Consider the following 26541-nt stretch of genomic DNA (forward strand, 5'->3'; position numbering starts at 1 on the left):
TTTTTACTTTTTAAATAAGAAACTTATAGGTCTTGGGGTTGGTAGTTTGGATGTTTTTAACCTCGACTTTCTTTATAAATTGAAGTGGCGGTTTTTTAATGACAATTGAGCTCTTCGGGTTAAAATTGTCAAATTTTGTCATGAGGAAGGTGGTGGTTTTTTGGACGATTCGAGAATAAGAATTGGAGGGGGTGTTTGGCAAAAGATTGTAAGATCCATTAATCACCTCCATGCGAATGATTGTATTCCTTCTAATTACATGTATAGAGTGGTGGGGGATGAGACTCAAACGAGGTTCTAGAAGGATGTTTGGTGCTACTCGAGCATCTTGATTAAAGGCCTAAGCAAAGAGCCTCCCGAACCGCTCCTTAAGAGGAATATCCAAGCACAAAACATCCTTCTAGAATCTCGTTTGAGTCTCATCCCCCACCACTCTATACATGTAATTAGAAGAAATACAACCATTCGCATGGAGGTGATTAATGGATCCTACAATCTTTTGCCAAACACCCCCTCCAATTCCTATTCTCGAATCGTCCGAAAAAACATCACCTTCCCCATGACAAAATTTGACAATTTTAATCCGAAGAGCTCCATTGTCATTAAGAAACCGCCACTTCCATTTATAAAGAAGGTCGATGTTAAAAACATCCAAACTACCAACCCCAAGACCTATAAGTTTCTTATTTAAAAAGTAAAAATTTATTATAAGAGTTTATAGTTTCATGGGATAATGACTTAGGAGGGTAATAACGTTTTCCGTTTGTCCATATTAGGTCCCCAACGTATTTTTTGTGTATATTACACCATTAAGGTTGTTATAACCGTTTATAAATAATCCTTTTACCGGCTTCTTCCTGTTAAAATGACTATTTGTAAACGGTTATAATAACCTTAATGGTGTAATACGCACAAAAAATACGTTAGGGACCTAAAATGGACAAACCGAAAACGTTATTACCCTCGTAAATCATTATCCCATCAACAATACATTGTAACCTTCTAAGTTCTAAGTTAAAAAAAAATAAAAAAATAAATAAATTACCGTTAACCATAAGACGATTCGTGTAATTTACTCTTAAAAGTTAAAACTTTAAAGATGGAAGTCCTAATTCCTTTAAAACTTTATGGAATCACTGATTCCTCTTCGGATGTAGAATATCAAATTGAGGGGAGGGGAAAGAGCAGCGAGCGACGGCGACGAGAAAACAACGACGGCGATAGAGAATTATAAAAGCAGGTCACAGTTCCACTCCAATTTCATTGCTTCTAATCTTCTCGAGGTGGAAACTTCACAGCTTAAATAACACTTGTCCGAAAGGTAAAATAATGTTTCCCTATTTCAATTTCAGCTGTGTTAGTCTCTAATTGCAACATACGAAATGAAATTACCGACGTAATCGCTATCCAAACCCTAATTTTGGATAGAACTTTCACTCTACGTTTTTATCGTTTGATCAAAACTAGTATTATTGTGGAATTATATATTTGATTGATCTTAGAATCTTTGTTGTAGAGTAATGGATGCTCAAGCAAAGAAGAAGGCACTGTATCGTGCTAAATTGAAAGCGCAGAAGCAGGATAAACGTATTGATTCTCCTCTCGTAAGGTACAGTGTTAATTTTTGCACAAACATTTATTGAGAAAGTAAAACGGGTAGCTGATTAGCCATCTAAAATTGGGAGTTTAATAGTAATTTGAGTAGCTGGATCTTTTTATATCATCTTCATTTATCTTTTCATGTTCTTGTTTAAGCAATCACAAATATGACATGACATAAGCTTTAACATAACAAGGTTTCATGGTGAATATTGGTGTTCCTTAACTGCTTTGTATCTTCTTGGATTGTTAGATTACTTGCTGTTCTTTCTTCAATTCATATTAATGATGAAAATTGCTGTTATAAATCCCATCTCACTTACTTTTTATGGTTCTAGGTACAATGAATCTGATCAACCAGTCTGTAGGGTTTGTGATATTGTCCTAAAATCTGACTCTGCTTGGGGTGCACATCAAATATCTGCTAAGCATCGCGAGGTATATAATCATATATGCACTCTTCTTTCCCCCTCTTTATTCTTTTTATCCCTTTGATTTCAAAAAACACTGGTGATTATAACAGGCGATTAAAAATGTAAAAGCAAATGCTGCTGCAGCTAGTAAGGTTAACAATGTAAAGCCTGGTGGTTCTACAGAATCTGGTAAAGTCAAACCTGTTGACTCAGTTAAAAGTCAAATCGAACCACCTCAACCTAAACCTCAATCTGTACTTCCTTCTAATTTCTTTGATAAGCCTGACACAAAGAGGCAAAAGAATGGTAAGAGTGCATTATATTACTACTTTTCAGTGTGTTTTCTGCTTAAATATCATTCAAAGTGTTTTAAATGGAACAATTGTTTGTCTGCTTATAGAAATCAGTAATGCAAAGTTAATGGAGAAGGATAAAAAGAAGAAGGTGGTGGGTAGTGTTCAAGTTCAATTTGCAAATGTGTCTAATGTGGAGAATAAAAGAGTTTCAGAGACCATAGATGCTGAGATTGAGGGCTCTGAGACACGAACTCTTCCGGAAGGTTTCTTTGATGATAAAGATGCTGATCTACGTGCACGTGGAATTACACCTGTTAAGCTAGATATCAAGTAAGTTTTTTGATATTTCTTTTCAATAAAAGTCATTAAGTTTTAAGCTTTCTGAATGTTCTTGAAATCAAATTGAAGAGCAGTATGTGTCATTTGTTGAATAAATGCTCTTAGATATATTACTTACACTCTAGGATGCTAAAAATTGACAAAGAAAAGATAATTAGTTATTTAGTTTAGTCATACTAAAGAGAAATAAATTGTTAATTGTAAGCTCTTAAACAGACCCCATCAATTTGATTTAGTCAGCACATTGACTCTGTCAACATTTGTTTTTTTTTTAGTGAATTGAAATGCCATAGAGTTTGTCAGTTTAGCTAATAAACAACAAAAAGAAAAGCTTGCTAATACAAAAAGGGACTAAATTTATAAGATTTTTTCAAATTACATGAAACACTTTTAATTTTTAAAATCATGAAAAACTTGAGCAGAGACGAGTACAAGGAGTTTGAGAAGTTGATCCAAGAGGACTTGAAGGAGGTAGACAATCGGCTAGAAGAAGAAGAGGTTTGTATCATTATTCATTTATATGCACATAAATTTGAATTATGCTTCTTTAAATACTTAACATTTTTTATTTTTATATATATTTATTTTTTAATAATTTTATGTAGTATGATGCTGCTGAGATGATCGAAGAGGCCGAAACCGCAGAGCAAAGGTAAATAGTACTTTCCTTGATAGACAGATACTGTATGCATCATGCAGAATATGCTTGATACATACACTATGTCTGTATGTGCCTGATGCATAATATGCATCAGGCACAATGTGTATTATCTGTGCCTGATGTATAACTTGTGTAGCATGTTATTCATCAGGCACAATGTGCTTGATACATATTGTCTGTGTGTCTGATGCATATTGTATGCATCAGACACAGTGTGTCTGATACATTTTATCAGACACAAAATTGGAGGATTGTGTGGTTTTTGACTTGAGATTGAAATTAAAATTGAACTTATCGCAGGAGTTGTAGGGAGAGAGTGGAATTATTCAAGAGGAAAAAATTGGAGCTTAAGGCCACAAGGTCAGACAAGCAAAAGCAAAGTAAAGCTTCACAAGTGGTTGAGAAAGAAAGTAGTGTTGATGAGTCATCAAGTGACGTGGACAGTGATGATGATGTGGACTGGAGAGCTAAACATTTGTAGACACAGTTTCACTTGGTGGTTGGTAACATTCTCCACACTATTTGCCTTAATGTTTTTCTGATAATTCACTTGCATATGCTCAAGTTGACTTTTTTTTTTTTTTTTTTTTTTTTGTTGCAGATTAAAGTTTTTGACCAAATCCTTCAAGTCAATGAGTGAGAGATACTGGTACTTCTTGTTTAGACATCACATATTTTCAAGTTCATCATCATCATCCTTGTAATCCAACCTCCTAATTAGTTACAATTTTACCCCTATGGTGTTGGTATACTTATATCTTTGCATTAGAGGTGTCAAACCATAAAAAGGTTGTAGCATTTTGAAACACCTAACTTTTTAACTATATATTGAACAAAAAAATGGTCATAGGATAAAAGAAGGCCTCTGTTTTTGCCATGCAAAAAGGGCATTTTTAGCATTGTGAGAAGTTGGGGGTATTTAGTCATCTACTTATGTTAGATTTGGTGTAAATTGTACCAGATGCATGTTTTGATTGACACTGCCAAATAAAACCATATAAAATTAAGGGATAAATGACAAAACTACCATCCCAAAGGATCATTTATATACATCTAACCAAATTTTAACACATTTTTCTAAAATTACCTTATAACTCTAAATAATAGAAGGTTTTATAACCAACTAATAACAACACTAAATGGCTATTATATCCGAAATTAATAATAAATAAAAAAAAACACGATTCAGCTTGGAAATTAAAACTGCATGCAAGGAAAGTGATGCAAAAACCACATAGCATAGCCCAAATGCAACACATTTCTGGAAAGGCTGCATGAAAACAATATGATCGAATGTAATAGAAGGGTTTAGGAGCATCATTAACATTAATATTCCTTGTATTTAGTCTTTGAGTATGTGTTTGTGAAACAATAGATAAAAAAAGAAGGCAACACAAACACTTTCAAACCAAGTTTTTCAGTGAATCTCAAACAAACATCAACCTCAAATTCATTCCATTCCACCAAACTTTTTTCTTAACAAGAATGTAACTATCGTTCCAATGTCCTTCCTTACCTACCTACCTACTAAATGCAATAGAAGCCAAATAAATCTACCGTTTGATTATAAGGGAGTTTAATTTATGGTCTTTATCCATCCCAACATATTATTGGTGAGAATGGCAGCATCTTCACACAAACTAGAAAATTTTGGTTGCATGACAGCATGCAGACATATGAGTTATCAATCTTTCAATGCACACATTTCCTTTTTGATGGTTAAATCAACAAAAAAAAATCTTTTAAATAGTCAATTTTCATGTCTTTTATAGAATTGAAAGTTTTATTTAGTAATTAAAAAAAATTATAATAACCAGTGTTATCTTTCTTTTTTGATCTCATCCGCTGAAAAGGATTATGAAGCAAATCCTCATGAGCTGTCATCAAGATCCGGAGAACTTGCATCATAATCAATACCAATAACAAGACATTAAAATCATCATGCCTCTTAGAATTTGTAGGACTAATAAAATCTTGATCATGTCTCTCGGAATCATCAATAAAATCACATAATTCAAAAGGGGCAGGTGACGGCCTATGATCACTATTCACTTCTCCAATAGACGAAGCATCATCTGAGATTATACCCGTTAGATTAGTTTCAATGCAAACGCGGTTAGTAAAAAGGTTCTCTTCCAAATCATCATCCATATACACAATGCTACCGTATTTATTGACAATATTTTGGAAATTTACTTTGCTCCAAGTTCTCAAAGGAACTCCTTCGATGTCAATCCAAATGAGGCGTTCCTTAATAATGAAATCTCTAATCCAAGGGTTCAACTCCTTAAACCATGAGTAGACCACTTTGTGTTGAGTAAAATTATGACTTGGCCTTATCGAAATTCATCTTGATCAGAGAGTTTAGGAGAGGGTGAGCTACAACAAGGAGAGGAACTGAGACTGGATGTAGAAGTATTTGATACTTGATGTTTGGCAAAAGAAAAAAAGGCAAACCACTCGACCATTTCGGTAGTTTACTGATATATTATTTTTAATACTTGATGTTTAAATTAAAGTTTTTTACAATAACGTTAATCCATGAAAAGAAGTGTTGACTTGGCAGAAGCAGTAGAAGAAAAATAGATCTTAAGATATTGTTTGTATTTTAAAAGGTAAAACACTAAACCATCTGCAGTCAGTGGACCACATCTGCAGAAAAAGAGATGGACCAAACGTCTGCATTCTGCAAGCAAAAGACTGTTTTTTTTAAAGTCTGCAAGCTGCTAAAAGAACTGAAGTATATAAAAAGTAATTTCTTTAAGCTTAAAGGATTGCAATCTGATCTAATTTTCTAACGTAATTTGTAAAATTTAATAATGAGATATCAACCGTTGAATGCGCTCAAACAATGCACGCATATCCTCCAACCATGTAACTATGGGATGAGTCTCTAATCCCCTGTGCATAATTTTATATCTTCTCCTTAACGAAGCCATCATGCGACAATTCTCTAGTTCTACAATTACCCTTTGCTGAAGCCTTGCCATCATTTTCCTAAGATTATATTGCAATTCCCATGCCCAAAGCATCATCCAGACTTGTGGTTTGCCATGTTCATCCATATGAGCCTTGTCAGTCTCACTATCTTTATTTGCTTTACACTCCTTTACCAATATCCTCAGGTGTCTCACAAATACCTGTGCTAAATGCTAATGCTATATCCCCCATAACTATAATCTCCTGCAAGTCATAATATATTTCAAGTTTTTGTAATGTTACACTGTTATAAACTAGGAAAAATATATGGCATTGTGTAAATACCTCACGTGAGACCAGGGAAGATGGAACTTGGAGAATTATCATCGTACTTTTTTATTTCATTACACGTGGTTACTTTTTCCAAGTATACTCTTCGGGAATATTTGGTACAAACTTTACTATCTTTGCATTTGCCAACACACAAGTTTTATATGGGCTTACTTCCATGCCTGAAGAAAAACGTTGCACGAAATATAACAAAACCAAATTACATATATGCATGTTTATACTTTTTTGTTTTTTTATGTGCTTTTTAGATTTTTTTAGAGTAAATTACTGAAATCGTCCCTATGGTTTGGTCAACATTTCATGTTTGGTCCTAACTTTTTTTTTTACACTCGGATCGTCCCTGTGGTTTGATTTTGTTGCGTTTTTTCATCCCTATGGTTTGGTCACAATTGCGTGTTTGGTCCCTAAATTTATGTGTGTAAGGGACGAAAAATGCAACAAAAGCAAACCATAGGGACGATCCGAGTGCCAAAAAAAGTTAGGGACCAAACATGTAATTTTGACCAAACCATAGGGACGATTTCAGTAATTTACTCGATTTTTGTTGTGCAATTGGCCTAGGTGGTGTTGGTTTTGAAAAAAAAAATGGTTCTCAAGTTCTCACATACCGTTGATTTACTCATCCTCCGTTTGACATTCCTAAATCTAGGCCGCACCTGCACAGTCAAGAAACCAAACACAACTTGAAATTAAACACAATAAATAGTATGTAATGTCACATATAATAAAAACAGTTTCCTAAACACTGTTGAACGGATATGTCTGTTTTTTTTTTTTTTCAGAATTCTGAATGAACATGTAGTTATGGAGGGTTATTTCATCTTGAAGTAGAGCAGCCAAATGCAACAACTCCTGGTATACCTCTATTGAAAAAAGACGCTGCAGAAAATAAAACAAAAAGAAATTAGATATAGATTAATGTCATCTTTATAACCACACACAAACACACACACACATATAGTTATGGAAGGCTATATCATCTTCAAGTAGAGGCTAGCCAAATGGAAGAATACCTTGTTTTGTGAAAGAAAAATAAAAGTGTATTTGCTATTGTTGAGATTAAAAGATGAAAGAAGCAAATCCAATACCTGGAGAATCTGCAAGTTAAGTGTAAGAAGCTTGACACTATGGAGCTGTTGAAGCAGAGAAACTATTTTATGAGCATCTGCATTCCCTGCATCATAGAAGTAGATACGAACCTTCTCCAAAGAATGGAAACCTGGTTTTGTACAAGTAAAACTCTGGCATGGATGAAAACCTTCTATGACCAAGGAGGTAAGCCCAGGTGCAGAAATCAGATGCTTCACTTCGCACCATTTGATAGTGAGATTCTTGAGTTGAGGTGCAACCACATTCACAACCTCCTCTAATTCCATATCAGGGGGTGTAGATACAAGTGTAAGATCAGAAAGTCGAGGATGACAGATACTTAAAACTTCCATCTCCTCCATTAAAGTGCGTTCTTCTAAGATGAGGTTCTTCAAGTTAGTACACTTGGAGAAAAGGTCATCAGACATGAGTTTGACACAGTGAAGATGCAATGTGGTTAAAGCTGGGAGGTCCCACTTTGGTGTCACAATAAAGGAATATGGGAATCTAATCGAATTCCCAGGCGCACATGTAACACTCAGTTGTTGGAGATTGTGAGAGAATGCGAAGCTGAGAATTCTCGAGACAGATTCATCGTCCTTAACTGTTCTCCCAAGTACCAGACTGACTGAAGAAACTTGTATTTTTTTTTTTATTGCGGTTAGACAAAACATTAGAAATAAATTTGGAGAGGTGGGGCCGATCATTGAGATTTTCAAAATTCAAGTCAGGCATTGAAGTCCAGATAAACTTCCATCTAGACGACAAAACACAGGTTCTGATAGCATCTTTGATGCTCATAAAAGAAAAGATTGTATGGATAACATCATCCGTTAGGCTGCTTAGTCTATCATCGCCTCCTTCTACATCAATTGATTTTTTTTTTCTTTTTCTTACAGATCCCACCAGATCATTGTTATGCATTATTCGCTGCAATGCAACAATCAATCAGGACATACAAAACAAACAAACGAAATTCTATAATTCGCCAGGTTAGTTATGAAGAAAAAGAAACTAGGTTAGAACTTTTTATACTCACAGGAGAATGAGGGATTGCAAAAAAATTCGAGAGCAACAATGAAGGGGAAGACAGCTTGTGTTGAGTCGTATGTCGATAGTGTTTAAACATAAAGACCGAATTGCACAAAGGTTGGGAAGGAAGCGAAGTGCTGGGGTGTCCGCCCGTTAACCAATCTTGGGAGTTTTATAGGAGCAGTTCGCCATGGAAGTGGTGTACATTGTTCACGGATTATGAAAAGAAATCCAAAGGTAACTAGCAAAGGACTCGCGACTTAAAAAATATGGAAAAAATGGGCGAACTTTATCTGTTGAATATGGTGGCAAAATTCTAAATGAGGTTTAAAATGTAAAATTTTTGACTACAAGAACGAAAAGTATCAAATTCATTAAAGATTTGTGGCAAAAACACCAAAATCTAAAACTTTTGACTGTAAGGACTAAAAGTGTCAAAGTTACTAAAGATTTGTGGTAAAAACCTAAAGGCATAAAAGCTTAACCAAAACATAAAAATATAAAAGTTTTAATTTTAGGGACTAAAAATGTTAAATTTAGTAAATATTGTGGGAACCACCGTTACAAAATTAACTAAACTTTTAAAGTAAAAATTAAAAAATATTAATCAATTATTTTAATTAAATTATTAGTTAAGAGATTTTTTTAGTTATATAAATTTTAATCATTGATTTAAATAAATTTGTGAAATTATATCACTTTATAATTTGTATTAAGTTTATTTTAATTTTAATTATAATGCTATTAATTTAATGTAGGGGTGACAATTTATGACACGACACGACAAAAATACACTTAACGAAACGAAATCAGGACGGAATCAAAATTTGAATTCGTTTTCGTGTCAAAATTAAAAAACACGATGTCGTGTCGTGTCGTGTTCGTGTTCATAAATCGACACGAAATTGACACGATTAAGCATGTGGTTGTCGTGTTTCTCGTGTTATATATATTTAAGTATGAATGAAATACACTAATAGTTATGCAATTGTAATACCGTAAATTTCAAAACAAATTTTCTTTTGGAAACATAAAATTCTCAATGCATATTTCACAAAAACATCATTTATTAAAATCACAAAACATAGCTCCATGTTTAATTAAATGGTAATTCAGGATCCTCAAATCATAATTCTTCTCTGGTGTGTACAATCAAGCCGGTGTCGTCCCGCGATTCTGAGAAAAACCTGAAACACATAACACATAACACGGTAAGCATGAAGCTTAGTGAGTTACCCGAAATACCACACATAACACATACTAGCCACTCGAGGCTATAACTCTGTGGGCCCTTGGGCCCTAACTCTGTAGACCTTCTGGTCCTAACTCTGTGAACCTTCCGGTTCTAACTCTGTAAACTCTGATACACACACATCATAAATCACATAGAAATAATGCAGTGCAACAAATCACATAAATAGCATATAATAACTCTGTCATATAACTCTAATTACCACTCATGGTAAAGTATAGTGAGAAGACTCACCTGGCAAGCAGAAAACAGTTATCCTCACATTTGAATCTCGAACTTGCCACCGCCTAACACATAGGGTAAATATCTCTAATTATCACTCGAAATTTCAATTCTAATTAAACCAACGAGTACTCTTTCTCTCTCTAATCAGGAAGTGGGTAAAAGACCATTTTACCCCTCCATGGTCTCTATTACTTATGTTGACCAAAACCCCAAAGTCAATAGAAGTCAACTCAAGTCAACAGTCCACATTTGACCCTACTCGTCGAGTGCACCCTTGCGACTCGTCGAGTCCCCTTGCATCATCTGAATTTTACCCGGGTCTCTCTCAACTCATCGAGTTGACCCCTAAGTCGGTGGGTAAACACTGGGTTAACGCTACTCGGTCAAACCCGCAACGACTCGTCGAGTCATCCCTTGGACTCGGCGAGTTGGCTCCAAAAGATTTCTCATGTAGCCATTTGAGGTCAGATCTGAAACCCAAACTCATAGATCTAACCTCCTACTACCCAAATGTCATGTAAAGGGCCGATCTTGCTGTCCATGCATGACATATTTCGCTCAATATGCCATTTAGACTCCATTAAAGCTTCCTAACTAAAAACTCCATGGTTGCTCAACAAGGGCTTTCTACTTTTTGACTTCCTGGACCTTACAAGGTCTAGCTCTATGCTACCAACTCACAAGAGGGGTTTGATGCATTCAAAACCCCACTAAGAAGACAATAAAAGCCCTAATCCTCAAAAGAAAGATCTACACAATTAGGGAAGAAAAGGGGTCCGAATTGATACCTCCAACTGATGCTCCTAGGTTGTAAATCGCGGATCTACAACCTCCTCTAGCCCCTTTAGCTTGAAACCTCATTCTTCCTTGCATACCATCCACCAAGAAGCTCACAATATCTTTCTCTCTTGCCCAAAGCACTCAGGACTCATTTAGGGTTTCTCTTGTGAAAGATAGCCGAAATAGGAGGCCTTAAGTGCCTTTAAATAGGTCTCAAACTTCAGAAATTAGGGTTTCTCTGCCCAGCACCTACTCGACGAGTCCCTCTTCAGACTTGTTGAGTCCATTCATTAAACCCACGAGAAAACCCGACTTGACTCGGCGAGTTTGACCCTCAACTCGCCGAGTCTCTCCTCTAATCACAAAATTAACTTGCACAATAGTAACCCTGAAAATCCGGATGTTACAACAATATTATATTTGTCATGTCGTGTCGTGTTGTCGTGTTTTAATTGGTTCGTTTTCGTGTTAATGAAAAAAAACACAACATCGTGTCGTGTCGTGTTCGTCTTATACAAAACCTTGTTGTGTCGTGTCGTGTCAGACAAAAACATGACACGACTGCCCGATTTGACAGCCCTAATTTAATGTAATTAAAGTGAGAATTTTAAATTTTAAATTTTAAATAGAGAATTAATAGGTTTATAAATGACATGCATTAATTAGGAGACATAATAGGGTGACAAATGGCAATATATATATATATATATATATATATATATATATATATATATATATATATATATATATATATATAAATTACGAGGCCTAATAGGATGACACATGTCAAAAAGAAAATAAAACTATTCTTTTATTACAATAGGGATATATATATATATATATATATATATATATATATATATATATATATATATATATATATATAGAGAGAGAGAGAGAGAGCTAGGTTCAAATGTATATTGAAATATTTTGTGTGGACGTGTGGATAATGTTGTTCTGTAAGAATGACAAAGAAAATATGTTGTTTGATAATATGAATACGTTCAATCTTACATAACTATTGTCATTATCACACATTCTTACTAATTAAATCGTCTATAAGTTCATTATAAACTTTTTTTTATTATTATTCTCATTCTGTCAGAATGTTGTCGGAATGTTTATTAAATCATATTCTGTAAGAATGAAAATAAGCGAAAAACGATAAGTAAGAACAAAAATGAATAAGAATTAATGAGAATACATGAAAACGACAATAGTTGTGTGAGGTTGAACGTATTCACATTACTAAACAACTTATTCTCTTAGTAATTCTCATAGAATAACATTGTCCATACGTCCGTATATATATATATATATATATATATATATATATATATATATATATATATATATATATATATATATATATATATATATATATATATATATCAAGGTTGCAGAAAACGCTAGACGTTAGCTAGGCGGTGGACTGAGGTCTAGGAATCGGTTAGACGGGGATTAATCGGGGACCATTACTTATTAAAAAAAATTTCAAAAATTTATAAATCTAACTTTAATACTAAGAATATAAGTAAATAAGCGTAAAAGTTTAATAATAACTTAATAAGTTTAACAAGTACAACCATTTATCATCCAAAATAAGCATTAAAGTTTTAGAATAAGTTTAACAAGAATACAAAATCATCATCCTAACAAGTCAATGGAAATTTAATAATAAGTTTAACAAGCACAACATTTTTCTTCTAATATTCTCCACGTACTTCCATTATTTGAGCCCCATCCGACACATATTCATCTTCTCTCTAACACTTGCTTCTCACTCTCGGACTCGAAATCTTCATTGAAAAGTTCCCTCGTTTTTGGACTTTCTTGGGGGTGCTTGACTAACATCGGTTGCAAGAGCTTCATCAACCGTTATAAAAAAATCACATTAACACATTAAAATTGCTCACTCAAATCAATTGTCTAGCGTTTTTTGCATCCTGTAGTTTCTGTAACAAAAAATAAAAGATCAAAAAGGATTAATGAAAAACTGAAGGAGGGTAGAATTATAATTTGGTGTTTACTATGAGGATGTTAATTATAAGACCTGTGACTTTTCCTCAAGCTTAGATACATGATCACCTTTCTCTTCTACAAGCTCTTCCATTCGATAAACCTGTGAAATGCAAGTTAAATATTAACACAAACTTACTAATACTGTGTAAAAAGCACCACAATTAACTATTTTTTTTGTTTAAACAGAAACAATTAATTATCATATAGATAAAAGCATTTTGAAAAGCAAACCTCAAACCTTTTTCTAAAACGACCATAGTTTCTATCTCTATCTCTACCCCTATCCACCTCTACATCTCTGTCATTACTATTTCTTCGAAAATTGTCATGTTCATGCCCAAAGTTTGACCTCCCACCTCTACTTTTGACTTCATTCACCTTAACAACTCCTCCATTAACAGTCTGAACAAGATCCATGGATTCAAAAGATTGAAAAAACTAAAAGAAAGAAAGACATTAAGATATGACCAAATACAAATATACAATTATACAAATAATAAATACCCTGCACACACAAATACTTTCATTTTGTTTTTGTTATAATAGTAAACAAAATCAAGTTCCTACCTAAAAAATTAAACATTTTGCTGAAAAAATTAGAAGAGTAGGGGCTAAATTAACAATGTAAGTGGAGGGTTTTCACTAATTTTGATGAGAGTAGCGGAGATGAAAGTGTCGGTGAGTATCGCGGTTAGATTAAGTCGATATAGGGTTAGAGTTTTGATGGTGGGTTGTTACAGGTAGTGAGAGAGGTGATGGTGCAGAGGATTTCAGATCGATGAGGATGAGAACGAACATTCGAAGATTAAGAGGGTTGGTGTATGAGGGATTCTAGAGGAGTTGATGGCGTCGTTGGAGAAGGAGCGGATGTTCGGAGCAAACTAGCACCGATTTGAGTCGAGAATGAGACAACAAGCTTGGAAGGCAACGACGTACCAGTGTGATTCGAAGAAAAGATGCAGGCATTTCATGGTTTTGGTTCATGATTCTGAGAGAGAATTTTGTTGGCAGTATGAGATAGAATGAGAAAAGAAGGAACGAACCCTAGCAAGAAATTATTACAATTTAACAATTTTGCCCTTAAAGTGTCTTGAATTTTTGTTGACCGCCTTTGACCAATTAAGGCACCAAGCTCTGCCTAGCTCCGACTAACTCCGATTAGCCCCTACTTGGATCGACTTTGACTAACCCCGATTACATAGACCGATTAGCAATAAACCTAATCGGTGGCCGTCCGCCTAGCGCCTAGGCGGCGATTAATCGGCCGCCTAGGCCGATTTCTGCAACACTATATATATATATATATATATATATATATATATATATATATATATATATATATATATATAGGGCTAGGTTATTTTGTTTTTTATATTTATTGTGTGCTAGAATGCACCAATAGAAATTTAGTAAATTAAATAATTATTTAATTAAATAATTATAGATATTAAATGATTTCCATAATTATATATATATATATATATATATATATATATATATATATATATATATATATATATATATATATTAAATGATATCTATAATTATAATTCTCTTTTTATGGAAACTAATTAAATCGGTCGTTAATGCCAACAATAACATTCTTTCAGAATGAATTTGCATTTAGGTTTTCATATATGACTTCGTACTTTGTTTCAAGACTCAATCACTTAAAATACTATAAAGTTATATGAAATATGAAAAACGAGAGTGTATTCTACTAGAATATACTCTCATTCTTCTACATATAAATTTATTCCGAAATAATATTATTGTTGATATTAATGACAAATTTAATTAGTTTCCATAAATATGAGTTATAAATTTGGATAGCATTTAATATACATATAATTAATACTAAATTTCTATTGGTACATTCTAGCACACAATAAATGTGAAAAACATTTGAACCTCTCTCTCTCTCTCTCTCTTTCTCTCTCTCTCTCTCTCTTTCTCTCTCTCTTTCTCTCTCTCTCTCTCTATATATATATATATATATATATATATATATATATATATATATATATATAATTCCACTAACAATTGCTTTTGTTAGCAAAATCAACAATTAGGAAAATTTTCAAACGACTCGGAGGGTATTCTCAGCTTTTAAAGAAAAAATTATATAAATGTTCCTTGTGGTTTCAAAATTTTGCAAAGAAAATCATTTTGGCTTACGGTGTTAACATTTTCAGTTAAGTCCCTTATACAATGACACAGTTGTCCTTCATGCCATAAAGACTATTTATGTAATTTGTTCTAGCCACATGGATCATTTATGTAATTTTGTCTATTATTTTTATTTTTTATTTAAAATATTTATATTTCTATGATTTAGAGTTATTTTTGACGTTTTGTTCGAATGTATTGTTGATGTTTTTTTTAATATTTTGTTTGTATAACTTTTTTCTATCTTTTTGACGTTTTGTTCAAATATTTTTTTAATGATTTTTTTACATTTTTTTGTTTATGTTTGTTAAAAATTTCATGGTCACTATAGTCATAATTCTACTTAATTCACTTACAATCATATTTTTCTATTTTCTGTTCTTTTAATATAGATATTGTTATATAATTATTATTTTTTAATTCAAATATATAACTATATAACACATATAAAACTGTATAATTATTATTTTTGTAAAGTTTTTTATATACATTTTTAAAAGAGTATATATAAAAAAGTTTGTTAAATGTGAATATGATTAATATAGATAGGTTAATCGGAACACATAGACTAATCGGAATCCAAAATTGTTGTCAAGTTATATATAGATTAATCAAAATCTCTATATTCGAAAACAAAAAAAATGTCTAAAAGAATTAAATAACTCAAAAAGACTAAAGTTAGGTCCAACGTGTAATGACATGGTTGTTCTCGTCAAGACTACAAGACAGTCTTAGGTTTGCCTATGTGTACCTAATTTATATTAATTATATTCACATTTAACAAAATTTTTACATTTTTGTACAAAAAATATTTATAAAAAGCTTTATAGATAGAATAATTATACAACCTTATATGTGTTATATACATATATTTGGATTATAAAATAATACTTATAAAACCTTATCAATAATAAATGAACAAAAAAAATGAAAATATGATTGTAAGTGAATTAAGTTAAGAATTATGATTATAGTGATCATGAAATCTTTAATAAAATAAAGAAAAAAATATAAAGAAAAAACGGTAAAAAATATATTCGAACAAAAAGTAAAAAAAAAAAATAGAAGAAATTATTCAAACAAAAAGTCAAAAGAAATATTAATAAATGTATTAGAACAAAATCTCAAAAAATTAGAAAAAATTATACGAAAAAAATATTAAAAAATGTAAACGGAAAAATATAAAAAAAAAACATTAAAGAATATATTCGAACAACATGTCAAAAAATCTAAATCATAGAAATATAAATAAATTAAATAAAAATAAAGATAAATATCTGACTAAGTTATATAAATGGTCTCTGTTGTTGGAACAAAGTACATAAATGGTCCCTCTGATAAGAAGGATAAATGTCTCATTTCACAAGGTACTTAACTGAAAAAGTTAACATTGTTAACTAAAAAGAGTGTCATTGCAAGATGTTGAAATTATAGGGACCATCTATGCACAAAATTTGTCATAAAGACCGGTCAATTGTGTTAACCACAATGACCATTTATGCAAATTCGACGGATTTTTTTTACTCACCAAAAAACCTAAAATTGCGGCTTTCATTATCTTTATTATTCTTATTTAACTTTTTTTTTTTTTTTTTTTTTTACCTTTCACTATCTTTAACTTTTTTTTTTTATTGTTTTGAAAAATATATTTTATATAATTATTATATTTATTTCGTAGAGAATAACAAATGATGAATTTTAATATTTTTTATAATCTTTTATCATACATATAATTTAATAAATATTAAAAAATTGAAAAAAAAAATTGACCAATCAGATAAGAAGAGAGAGGGAGGGGTAGTCTCCCCTTACCATTTCCCCGAACCCCCTAAATTTCACCCCTGGTATGGTGTTCGAAGGTGCGGTTCCCTTTCCCGCTCCATACCTATCGGTCTTATCTAATAAAAAGCCTTAAGAATCGAACTCATGTGTAACGCATGTAGATTCGGGCTAGTCAATTTAGAGATAATAAATGTTAAAAATTATTTTTTGATAGAAAATTATTTAGAATAAATAATCTTAACCAAAGTTATAACATGTCTCACAAGGATTTCATACATATAAAATATGTTGAAATCCAACTTATAACGAAGAAGTTATGATCTGTTGAAGTTTTACGATTTAAACCGGCACGACTCTGCGTAACGTAAAAAATAATTTTTTTCATAAATTACTTTTTAGTCTTAATGATCTAAACAAAAGTCATAGTAGTCCTTAAACCGAGAGTGTACATATAAAAAACGTCAAAATCTGACTTCATTTGAGGAAGTTATGATTTTTTTAAGATTTAGCGTAGCAGTTGTTTGAACTTTTTTAAAATCAACTAGATGGATATCAACCAAATTGCATGAGAGGATGTGGTGTTGTTAGTAATGTGAATGTGGAATTGAAATCAAAATAACATAAGAGGTTTACAAGGAAAGCCTTTGATCCTTGCTAGGATCTTCGACATAAAACTTTGAGAGGTGATAATGATCACCTGCCTTGTATGATCTTATTGATTTGAACGTAAATTACAGAGATGAGCTTGATAATGCAATTACAAATGATAAAATGAGTCTAAATGAGTAAGGTGTCAGAGAATTGTCTCTATTGTGTGTGTTTTACAAATGTATTTATAGTCTAGGTTAAGTAACTAAATGTCCAATATTTTCGGGATCCTACTAAGCTGGTATTTACAACGTGCTTTGGCTTAGTATTTTCGGGTCTTAAGCTGAGCTCGACTGATTCTCCTGTTTGTTTGTTTTTTTTTTTTTTTTGTAAGGACTGATTTCTACACTTGTGCTTATGGTGTGATGTTGGTCTAATATGAGACAGTTCTATCATATACCTTCTTTTGTGAAGGAAAAAAAATCTGTTCTATTTTAATATTTTTATTGTACAAGAGTATTACTATTTGCAAATAACATAACAAAAGATTAGTTTTTCAGTGAACTATGTTTTTTTTTTGAAAAAAATTCAAACTTTTTGATGGTTAAATGGACAAAAAAAGATCCTTTTAAGTGGTTAAACCAAACAATTTTCAATTTTCACGGCTTTTATAGAACTGAAAGTTTTGTGTAGTATTTAAAAAAAATTTATAATAACCGGTGTTGTCCTTTTTAGATCTCATCCGCTGAAATGGATCAAGAAACAAATCCTCATGAGTTGTATCACCAAGATCCGGAGAACTTGCATCATAATCAATACCAATAGCGGAGCCAGACAAATCCGACATTAAAATCAACCCACCTCTTAGAATTTGTAGGACTAATAAAATCTTGATCATGTCTCTTGGAATCATCAATAAGATCACATAATTCAAAAGGGGCAGGTGAGGGCATAACGTTAATCCATGAAAATAATCATCTAGAAGTGTTGACTTGGCAGAAGTAGTAGAAGAAAAATAGATATTAATATATTGTTTGTTTTTAAAAAGGCAAAACGTTTACAATCTGTAGACCACATCTGCAGAAGAAGAGGCAGACCAAACATCTGCAATCTGCAAAAGACTTTTTTATAGTCTACAAGCTGCCAAAAGAATTGATGTTTATAAAAAGTAATTTCTTTAAGCTTAAAAGATTGCAATCTAATCTAATTTTCTAATGTAATTTGTAAAATTTAATAATGACACTCTAACTCAATGACCCTTTTGATTTAACCGGAACTTATAATCTCATCGTCTGTCAAGTTGAGTTTGCGGTCTTCAATATCCATTCACACATATTATCCATAACAATGGCAGCATCTTGACAAACACTAAGAAAAATTGGTTGCAACACAGCCCTCTTTGATGCAGACATCTTAGTTATCAATCGTTCTACACGCTCAAACAATTCCCTCATTTCCTTCATCCATGCAGTCATGGGACATGTGATATCTAATCTCCCCCCATTACTATATCTCACCCTAATCCGTGACATCATGTGACAAGTCTCTAGTTTAACAATTTTCCCATCCTGAAGCAGTTCCATCAATCTCCAAAAGTTCCATTGCAATTCCCCTGCCCAAAACATTTCAACTTGTGGTTCATCTATACGAGTGTCTTTGTCCCTTTTTGTATTTACTTTACACTGCCTTAGCAACCGCGTAAAGTCTACCACAAATACTTGTGCTGATCTAATATCCCCCATAGCTGTAATATCCTGCATGAAAATTCCATCCACTTTAGTACTACATAAACTAGGAAAAGGATTAATAAATACCTCACCTCACGTGTGACCATTGATAGACAACTTTAATATCTTTGCGTTGGGCAACACGCAAGTTTCTGAAAAAAGACGCTACAGAAAATAATACAAAAGGAAATTAGATATAGTTTAATTCCATTTTTATTTGAAAGCATTGAAGGAGGAATATAATATTATATAATATACCTGGAGAATCCCCAAGTTAAGTTTAAGAAGCTTGACACTACAGAGCTGTTGAAGCAGAGAAACTATTCTATGAGCATCTGCTTTGTGTGGATCATACATAAAGAGGTCAACCTTCTCCAAAGAATGGAAGCCTGATGGTGTAGAAACCTGCCAAGGTTGAAAACCTTCTATGACTAAGGAGGTAAGCTCAGGTGCAGAAATCAGATGCTTCCCTTAACACCATTTAATAGTGAGATTCTTGAGTTGAGGTGCAACCACATTCACAACCTCATTAAAACTCATATCCAGGGGTGTATTTTCAAGTGTAAGATTAGAAAGTCGAGGATGACAAATATTTAACACATTGGTTCTCTCCATTCTGCATCCTGTTAAGCAAAGGTTCTTCAAGTTGGTGCACTTGGAGAAAAGATCAATGTCACTGTAATGAGACAGTTTGACATTGTGAAAATGCAAGGTTGTTAAAGTTGGGAGTGGGAGGTCCGGGTCCAATGTTGGTGTTGGAATAGAGGAAAATGAAAATGGGAGTTTAACCATTTTCCCACCCCGCAAGCGGGTAACACAATGTCCAAGTCCAACACTGAGTTGTTGGACATTGTGAGAGAATGCGTAGTTGAGAATTTTTCTTACAGATTCATTATCCCTGACACTTTTCCCAAGAACGAGATTGACCGAAGAAACATGTGTTTTGTTATCGAGGTGAGACAGGACATTAAAAATAAATTTCGAGATGCTGGGCCCACGTTTGAGATTTTCGAAATTCAGATAGGGCATGGAAGTCCAAATTGACCTCCAACCAGATGACAAGACACACGTTCTGATAGCGTCTTTGATGCTTATAAAAGAAAAGATTTTATGGATAAGTTCATCCGGCAAGCTGCTCAGTCTATCATCGCGTCTGTTATGCTTTCTTTTCTTTTTGGCTCCAAAATCCATGTATGTAATTCTTCCAAGAAAAGCTAAGATCCAAGATTACAAGATTTTTCTCCGTGAGGCACAAGTAATCTACGAAAATTAACATCGAAAAAATCTTTCTGTTAATTACTCAACTAATTCATTCTTAACATCACTATATAAAATAAGCAATTAGGTATCTAACAAAGAAATCACAAGCTTCCTCTGTTCCCATGGAAATAATAAACCACGATTTTACGTCAAGCCGATTTCAAAAACCACGATTTCACGAATCAGCTTGATCAAAGGTAGGATTTCAACAGAATCAGATGAAAGCTTAATACGAACCTGTCGATGTTAGGAGTTCGACTTCGTTCCACTTGTTTTCTGTCAACCCATTAGAGCTTCGACTGGAGGAGGCGCGGTTGGAATCAACGAGAGGATTCGTGAGGGTAGATGGAGATGGATAATGTCGTCTTGCTTTCCAGATGATAATGGAGTGATCAAATTTAATTTCAGAAGCTTGCCTTTTAGGCGTGATTGTCAGTGGTCGCTTATTCACCACCAGAAGGCGGGATTTTTTTATTTTATTTTGGCAAAGAGACAAAGAAGGAATGGGGAGCGTCTTATTTCTCAGTCTCAGTCAGCGTTATTTATGTGTATGATTATGACCCACTGACCGCATAAGATTAAGAGGCATGAAATGGGCTTATCAAACCCACTTATTCACCACCAAAGCATTAGTTATGTGGGCCTGTTTTTTATTTCATTAAAACTAATTGGGCTTTATACTTTTGATATATATAAAGATTTTAGACTACGTGTGTTTCTGTGTTTCGATTTTTAAATTAAGGATAGCTTAATTCTTTTTTATAACAATTTAATATATATATAAAAAATTATGAAAGAATTAGGTTGCGTTTAGTTACGGAAAAACAATTTTTATTTTCTATTTTTTGTTTTTCCTTTTCGATTTTCGTTTTCCGTTTTTATTTTTCATTGAAAAATTTAGAAAACGCGTTTAGTTAAACTTATTCATTTTTCATTTTCAGTTTTAGAAAATTAGAAAACGTGTTTAGATGTGTATTTTTCTATCGGATTTCATTTTTAAAAAACGGTAGCGGTGGTAAGGAGTGGGTGGTGGTGGTGACGGTAGCGGGTCGGCGACAGTAGTGGTGATGACAGACGATGGTGGTGGCGGCGGCAATTGTATCAGTGGTGGTGATGGTGGCGGCAACGGTGGTGGTGGTGGTGGTGGTGATGGTAGGTCGGTGATTGTCGTGGTGGTGTTGGGTGGTGGGGGTGCGAGTGTGTGTTTGTGGGGGTAGGTGTAGGTTTGTGTGTGTGTGGGTGTGTGTGTCTGTAAGGGTGAGAGTGGGGGTAGGTGTGGGTTTGTGTGTGGATGTGTGTGTGGGTGGGTATGTATGTGTGTATGTGTGGGTTGGTGTGTGTGCGTGTGTATGGGTGGGTATGTATGTGTGTGTGTGGGGGGGGGGGGGGGGGGTTGGTCTGTGTGTGTGTCTGTGCGTGTGCGGGTAGGGTGTATGTGTTTGTAGGTGGGTGTGTGTGTGGGTGGGTATGTATGTGTATGTGTGTGGGTTGGTGTGTGTGTATGTGTGCGGGTAGGGGTGTGTGTGTGGGGGGGGGGGGGGGTATGTATGTGTGTGTGTTTGTAGGTGGGTGTGTATGTGGGTGGGTATGTATGTGTATGTGTGTGGGTTGGTGTGTGTGCGGGTGGGTGTGTGGGTGTGTATGTATGTGTGTGTTTGTGGGTGGGTATGTATGTGTGTGTGTGTGGGTTTGTGTGTGTGTGTGTGAGTGCGCGCGGGTCGGTGTGTCCGTGTGTGTGTGTGTGGGTATGTATGTATGTGGGTGGGTGTGTGTGGGTGAATATGTATGTGTGTGTGTGTGAGAGTGGGTATGTATGTATGTGTGTGTGTTTGTGGGTTGGTGTGTGTGTGTGTGCGGGTGGGTGTGTGTGGGGGTGGGTATGTATGTGTGTGTGGGGGGGGGGGGGGTGGGGGATGTTAAGGTGAGGGTAGGTAGAGGTGGATGGGGTGGAGTGGGTGTGTTTTTATAGAAAAATTTTGGAATTAGAAAAATATGGAAAACAATGATTATCAGTTTTCCAAAATTTTCCAACTTCTTTGTAATTTTAGAAAACTGAAAATTTTCATTTTCCGTGAAAAATTTAGAAAAATAGACGAACTAAACGCGTTTTCAAAATTCTCATTTTTCTTGGAAATTTTTTCCTGAAAACGGTCCATTTTTCCGCAACTAAACGCACCCTTAGTGTTACTTGAAAAATTTGAGGGATAGCACGTGTTATCTCAGGCTCCCACATTGGTACTTCCCTGCCTTAAAAGATCAAAATTGCATATGTGTTAGGATTTATGACACAAACCAATCTTGAGTAGTAAAGAAACGCACAATCTATAAACTTTTAAATTTTTTTTTTATTAAATAGATTATTTTAGTTTCCAAATCATTATTATCTTTTATTAATTTTCTTTATTTAACATTAGATAATATTTTATTTATTTTTATTAAATTTCATATATTTTTGGCTAAATGCAGAGAATTTAGATTTAATTCATTGTATTTATTATAAAAACATAAGTGCCATCTTTATCATTTGATCAAAACCAGTATTATTGTGAAATAGTACTATTGTGAAATTATATATTTGCTTGATCTTAGAGTCTTTGTTGGAGAGTAATGGATGTTCAAGCAAAGAAGAAGCACTATATCGTGCTAAATTGAAAGCGGACAAATAGGATAAACTATCCGGTATGCTTGAAAATAACTGGTTAGAAGAAGAATAGGTTTGAATCATTATTCATTTATGCACATAAACTTGAAATATTGTTCTTTAAACACTTCCTTTTTTAAGAAAAAACATCATAAATGATCCCTGTGGTTACCCAAAATCTGAAGTTTAGTCCCTGTGATTTAAAAACTTCATAGATGGTCCTTGTGGTTTCAAAACTTTTGACGATTGGTCGTTATTCCTAACTCCGTTAAGTTTTGTCCGTTAATTAATTTCTTTTTCGTCATTTCACTACCACAGAGACCATTTATGATGTTTTATCTCTTTTTCTTTAAATTAAATATTATTATTTAATATATATATATATATAATCTCTCTCTCTCTATCTCTCTCTCTCTCTCTCTCCCTCTCCCTCTCTCTCTCTCTCTCTTCGATAGGCAACCAAAAAGACCTCCAATAGAGGTGATGTTCTTGTGGTTTTCCGGTAACAAAGGAGCAGCAACCCCTCATCCCTCCTTCTTCCTTTTTCTCTCGAGCAAAGCAACAAAACACCCCCAAAATTCATTATCCAGTTCAGCCCTTGTTCTTCCATTTTTTCTATTCAATTTCAATCAAAGAAAACCCCTCTAGAGGTGGAGTTTTTCCGGCAGACAAGAAGGCAACAACCCCCTTGCACCTTCTCTTCTTCTTTCGCTGACTCCATAGCAGCCAAACACCCACTTGTACTAATGTTGTTGTCCTGCTTCCATCGTACCCTCTCACCCTTCTTCTTCATATTTCTTTCTGAGACAGAAAGTGCAGGAACTGCTTCAGTAGCCATTGATGCTTTCGTTTCTTCCTCCCTCTATGAACTAGTGAGGGCACCGGAGGTGCTCGTTCTTTACACAAGAAATCAAACACAGGACCAAAAATCTTTGATGCGTACGTGTTTTTTTTCCTGATTCCGTTCTCCTTCTCCTTTCTTCGAATTAGACAAGAAACGGAGGTGCTCCTTCCTTTACTATCGATTGCCACCACCCTCCATCGATTTCTACTTCCGATTTCTCCTTCCCCGAATCGAATCAGCACCGGATGCGTGTGTTTGTCTTTGATTGAAACTGAACAAAAGATCTCTTCAGATCTCAGCTCTATGTTGCCTTCAACGAGAGTTTCAAATGGGTTTTTTTTCATTTGTGTCTGTATATGTGTTTTTATCTTTTGTGAGATTTTGATTTGAAGGTATATATATATATATATATATATATATATATATATATATATATATATATATATATATATATATATATATATATATATCAAGGTTGTAAAAATCGTTTGACGGTAGCTCGACGGTCGACTAGTGTTAAGGGATTAATCGGTCTTGGCGGGGATTACTCGAGGGTTAATCGGGGACCATAGATTATTAATAAAATATTAATATATCTTAAGAAAAACAAGTACTTCAAAATTAGAAAATAAGAAAAATTGTAATTTGGAAATTTGGAAATACGAAAATATGAACATTTTGGTATAATATTTGAAATTTTGAAAATTTTGGAGTAAAAAAAGAAAGTTGGTTTTTTGAATTTTTTAAAATTTTTTGACCTTTTTTTGACTTTTTTCGATTTTTTTTACTTTTGTTGACTTTTGTTGACCGATTAATCCCGCCAAGGCCGATTAATCCCATCAAACCCGATTAATCCTAAATTCCCGATTAATCCCCTAATCCTCGATGGTTGGAGAATGCCAAACGATTAATCGCCGATTAATCCCGATTTCTGCAACCATGATATATATATATATATATATATATATATATATATATATATATATATATATATATATATATATATATATATATATATATATATATATATATATACAGAGAGAGAGAGAGGGACGTTTTATATACAAACACAACGATGATTGATCGAATGATCACTGCTGGGCGCTGGCTTCAGTTTAATGTTGGTCGCTAGTTTCCTAGTTCTTCTGATGATGTTGAATTGATTGGGAAGTTGGGCTGAACGATAATAGAATTAAAAAAAATGGGCCCTTTAAATTTGTGGGCCCTATTCCATTGCCCCTCTTGCACCTGCCCTAAACCGGGTTGAATGATAAAAAGTCCCTGTGTGTGTTGTGAAGTTTAAATACCATTTTAGAATTCGGTTAATTCAAAAAACCCACCAGTAGAAATAGAAACCGAAAACTGAACCAAATAAGGTTTCGGATATTTGGTTTAACTGAAAAATGAAAAAGCTGTTCGTTCATTCGATTTTAGTTTTTTTCAACACCTATTGCTTCGTACAAGGAAAGTGATGCAAAAACTACATAGATCAAATGCAACACTTTTCTGGAAAGGCTACATGAAAATGACATGATTCAATAAAATAAAAGGATTTAGGAGTATCATTAACATTAATACTCCTTGTATTTACTTTTGTCTTTTGGTGAAACAAGTAAAAAAGATGGCAAAACAAATACCCACAAACCAAGCTTTTCATTGAATCTCAAACAAACGTCAACCCTAAAATCATTCCATACAACCAAATATGTTCTTAACAAAAATGTAACTATCATTCCAGGGCTCTTGAATTCTTCCTTACCTACCTACTAAATGCATAGAAGCCAAATAAATCTACCGTTTGATTATCTGCAACTAGACAATGAGAAATAATAACAAAAATAATAATAATGAGTCTAATTTACTGTCCTTATCCATCCCAACATATTATTGGTGAGAATGGTTGCATCTTCACACAAACTAACAAAAACTGGTTGCAACACAAGCCTCTTTGATGCAAGACAGCTGAGTTATCAGTCTTTCAATGTGCTCAAACACTGCACACATTTCCTCCAACCATGCAATGATGGGAGGAGTCTCTGATCTTTGAATGTACTTTTGCCTAATCCAAGGCATCATGAGACAAGTCTCTAGTGCTGCAACAATTTCTGCATGTTGTATCAGTAGCATCATTTCCTTAAGGTTCAACTGCAATGCCCATGCGTAGTGCTTCCCAACTTGTGATTTTCCATATTCAAGCATATGAGCCTTGTTGGTGTTACTATTTGTATTTGCTTTACACTCCTTTAGAAACACCCTCAATTGTTTCACCAATACTTGCGCTGATGCCATATCCCACATAGCTTTAATCTCCTATAGAATTTCAAGTTGGTAATTGAGCAATAACAATTGAGTTCATAAAACCCAATAAACAATATTTTTATTGGTATTATTTGATTACCTCATGTGAGATCATTGGGAAGATGGCATTTGGTATACTATCATCATTGTTTTTGATATCTGTAGACTTGGTTACCTCTAAGTATACCTTTACGGGAGTTTTTGTTGTAAACTTCAAAATCTTTGCGTTATCAAACACACAAACTTGATGTGGG

General features: G+C 33.7%; 2 protein-coding genes and 1 long non-coding RNA gene across 5 annotated transcripts; 1 reads left to right on the plus strand and 2 right to left on the minus strand.

The window, feature by feature from the left end:
* The first annotated feature begins 1180 nt into the window (after window positions 1-1180).
* Window positions 1181-4046, plus strand: LOC145036699 (zinc ion binding protein). Of its 2 annotated transcripts, none has more exons than XM_078985169.1 (9): window positions 1181-1321; window positions 1517-1609; window positions 1938-2037; window positions 2123-2318; window positions 2413-2638; window positions 3070-3145; window positions 3253-3299; window positions 3609-3811; window positions 3910-4046. In XM_078985169.1, exons 2-8 carry the CDS (start codon window positions 1521-1523, stop codon window positions 3787-3789), a joined length of 915 nt encoding a protein of 304 aa, XP_078841295.1. In that variant the 5' UTR covers window positions 1181-1321; window positions 1517-1520; the 3' UTR covers window positions 3790-3811; window positions 3910-4046. The 2 variants fall into 2 exon arrangements, with proteins under 2 accessions (XP_078841295.1, XP_078841294.1); XM_078985168.1 differs by having other exon boundaries at window positions 3609-3807.
* Window positions 4047-5992: 1946 nt separating this feature from the next.
* Window positions 5993-8945, minus strand: LOC145036700 (uncharacterized). 2 transcript variants are annotated; one of them, XM_078985171.1, is made up of 6 exons: window positions 8707-8945; window positions 7667-8597; window positions 7440-7457; window positions 7187-7234; window positions 6573-6739; window positions 5993-6491 (listed from the first exon to the last, which is right to left on the minus strand). In XM_078985171.1, exons 2-5 carry the CDS (start codon window positions 8372-8374, stop codon window positions 6728-6730), a joined length of 786 nt encoding a protein of 261 aa, XP_078841297.1. In that variant the 5' UTR covers window positions 8375-8597; window positions 8707-8945; the 3' UTR covers window positions 5993-6491; window positions 6573-6727. The 2 variants fall into 2 exon arrangements, with proteins under 2 accessions (XP_078841297.1, XP_078841296.1); XM_078985170.1 differs by having other exon boundaries at window positions 7187-7457.
* Window positions 8946-18519: 9574 nt separating this feature from the next.
* On the minus strand, window positions 18520-21021 carry LOC145036701 (uncharacterized). The gene is made up of 4 exons (XR_013678513.1): window positions 20742-21021; window positions 19503-20504; window positions 19337-19409; window positions 18520-19271 (listed from the first exon to the last, which is right to left on the minus strand). It is a non-coding gene; the product is annotated as an uncharacterized LOC145036701 (long non-coding RNA).
* Window positions 21022-26541: the final 5520 nt, after the last annotated feature.

This window comes from Lactuca saligna, chromosome 3, assembly GCF_052625555.1.
Source record: "Lactuca saligna cultivar CGN05327 chromosome 3, ASM5262555v1, whole genome shotgun sequence".
Classification (NCBI taxonomy): Eukaryota; Viridiplantae; Streptophyta; class Magnoliopsida; order Asterales; family Asteraceae; genus Lactuca; species Lactuca saligna.

Excerpts from the sequence above, each read along its gene's own strand:
- LOC145036699 (XM_078985169.1), top strand. The coding sequence starts at position 1,521 with ATGGATGCTCAAGCAAAGAAGAAGGCACTGTATCGTGCTAAATTGAAA. Across the intron at positions 1,610-1,937 it reads ATTGATTCTCCTCTCGTAAG|GTACAATGAATCTGATCAAC; the intron begins GTACAGTGTTAA and ends TTATGGTTCTAG. Across the intron at positions 2,038-2,122 it reads TATCTGCTAAGCATCGCGAG|GCGATTAAAAATGTAAAAGC; the intron begins GTATATAATCAT and ends TGATTATAACAG.
- LOC145036700 (XM_078985170.1), bottom strand. The coding sequence starts at position 8,374 with ATGATCGGCCCCACCTCTCCAAATTTATTTCTAATGTTTTGTCTAACC. Across the intron at positions 7,458-7,666 it reads TTAACTTGCAGATTCTCCAG|CGTCTTTTTTCAATAGAGGT; the intron begins GTATTGGATTTG and ends TATTTTCTGCAG.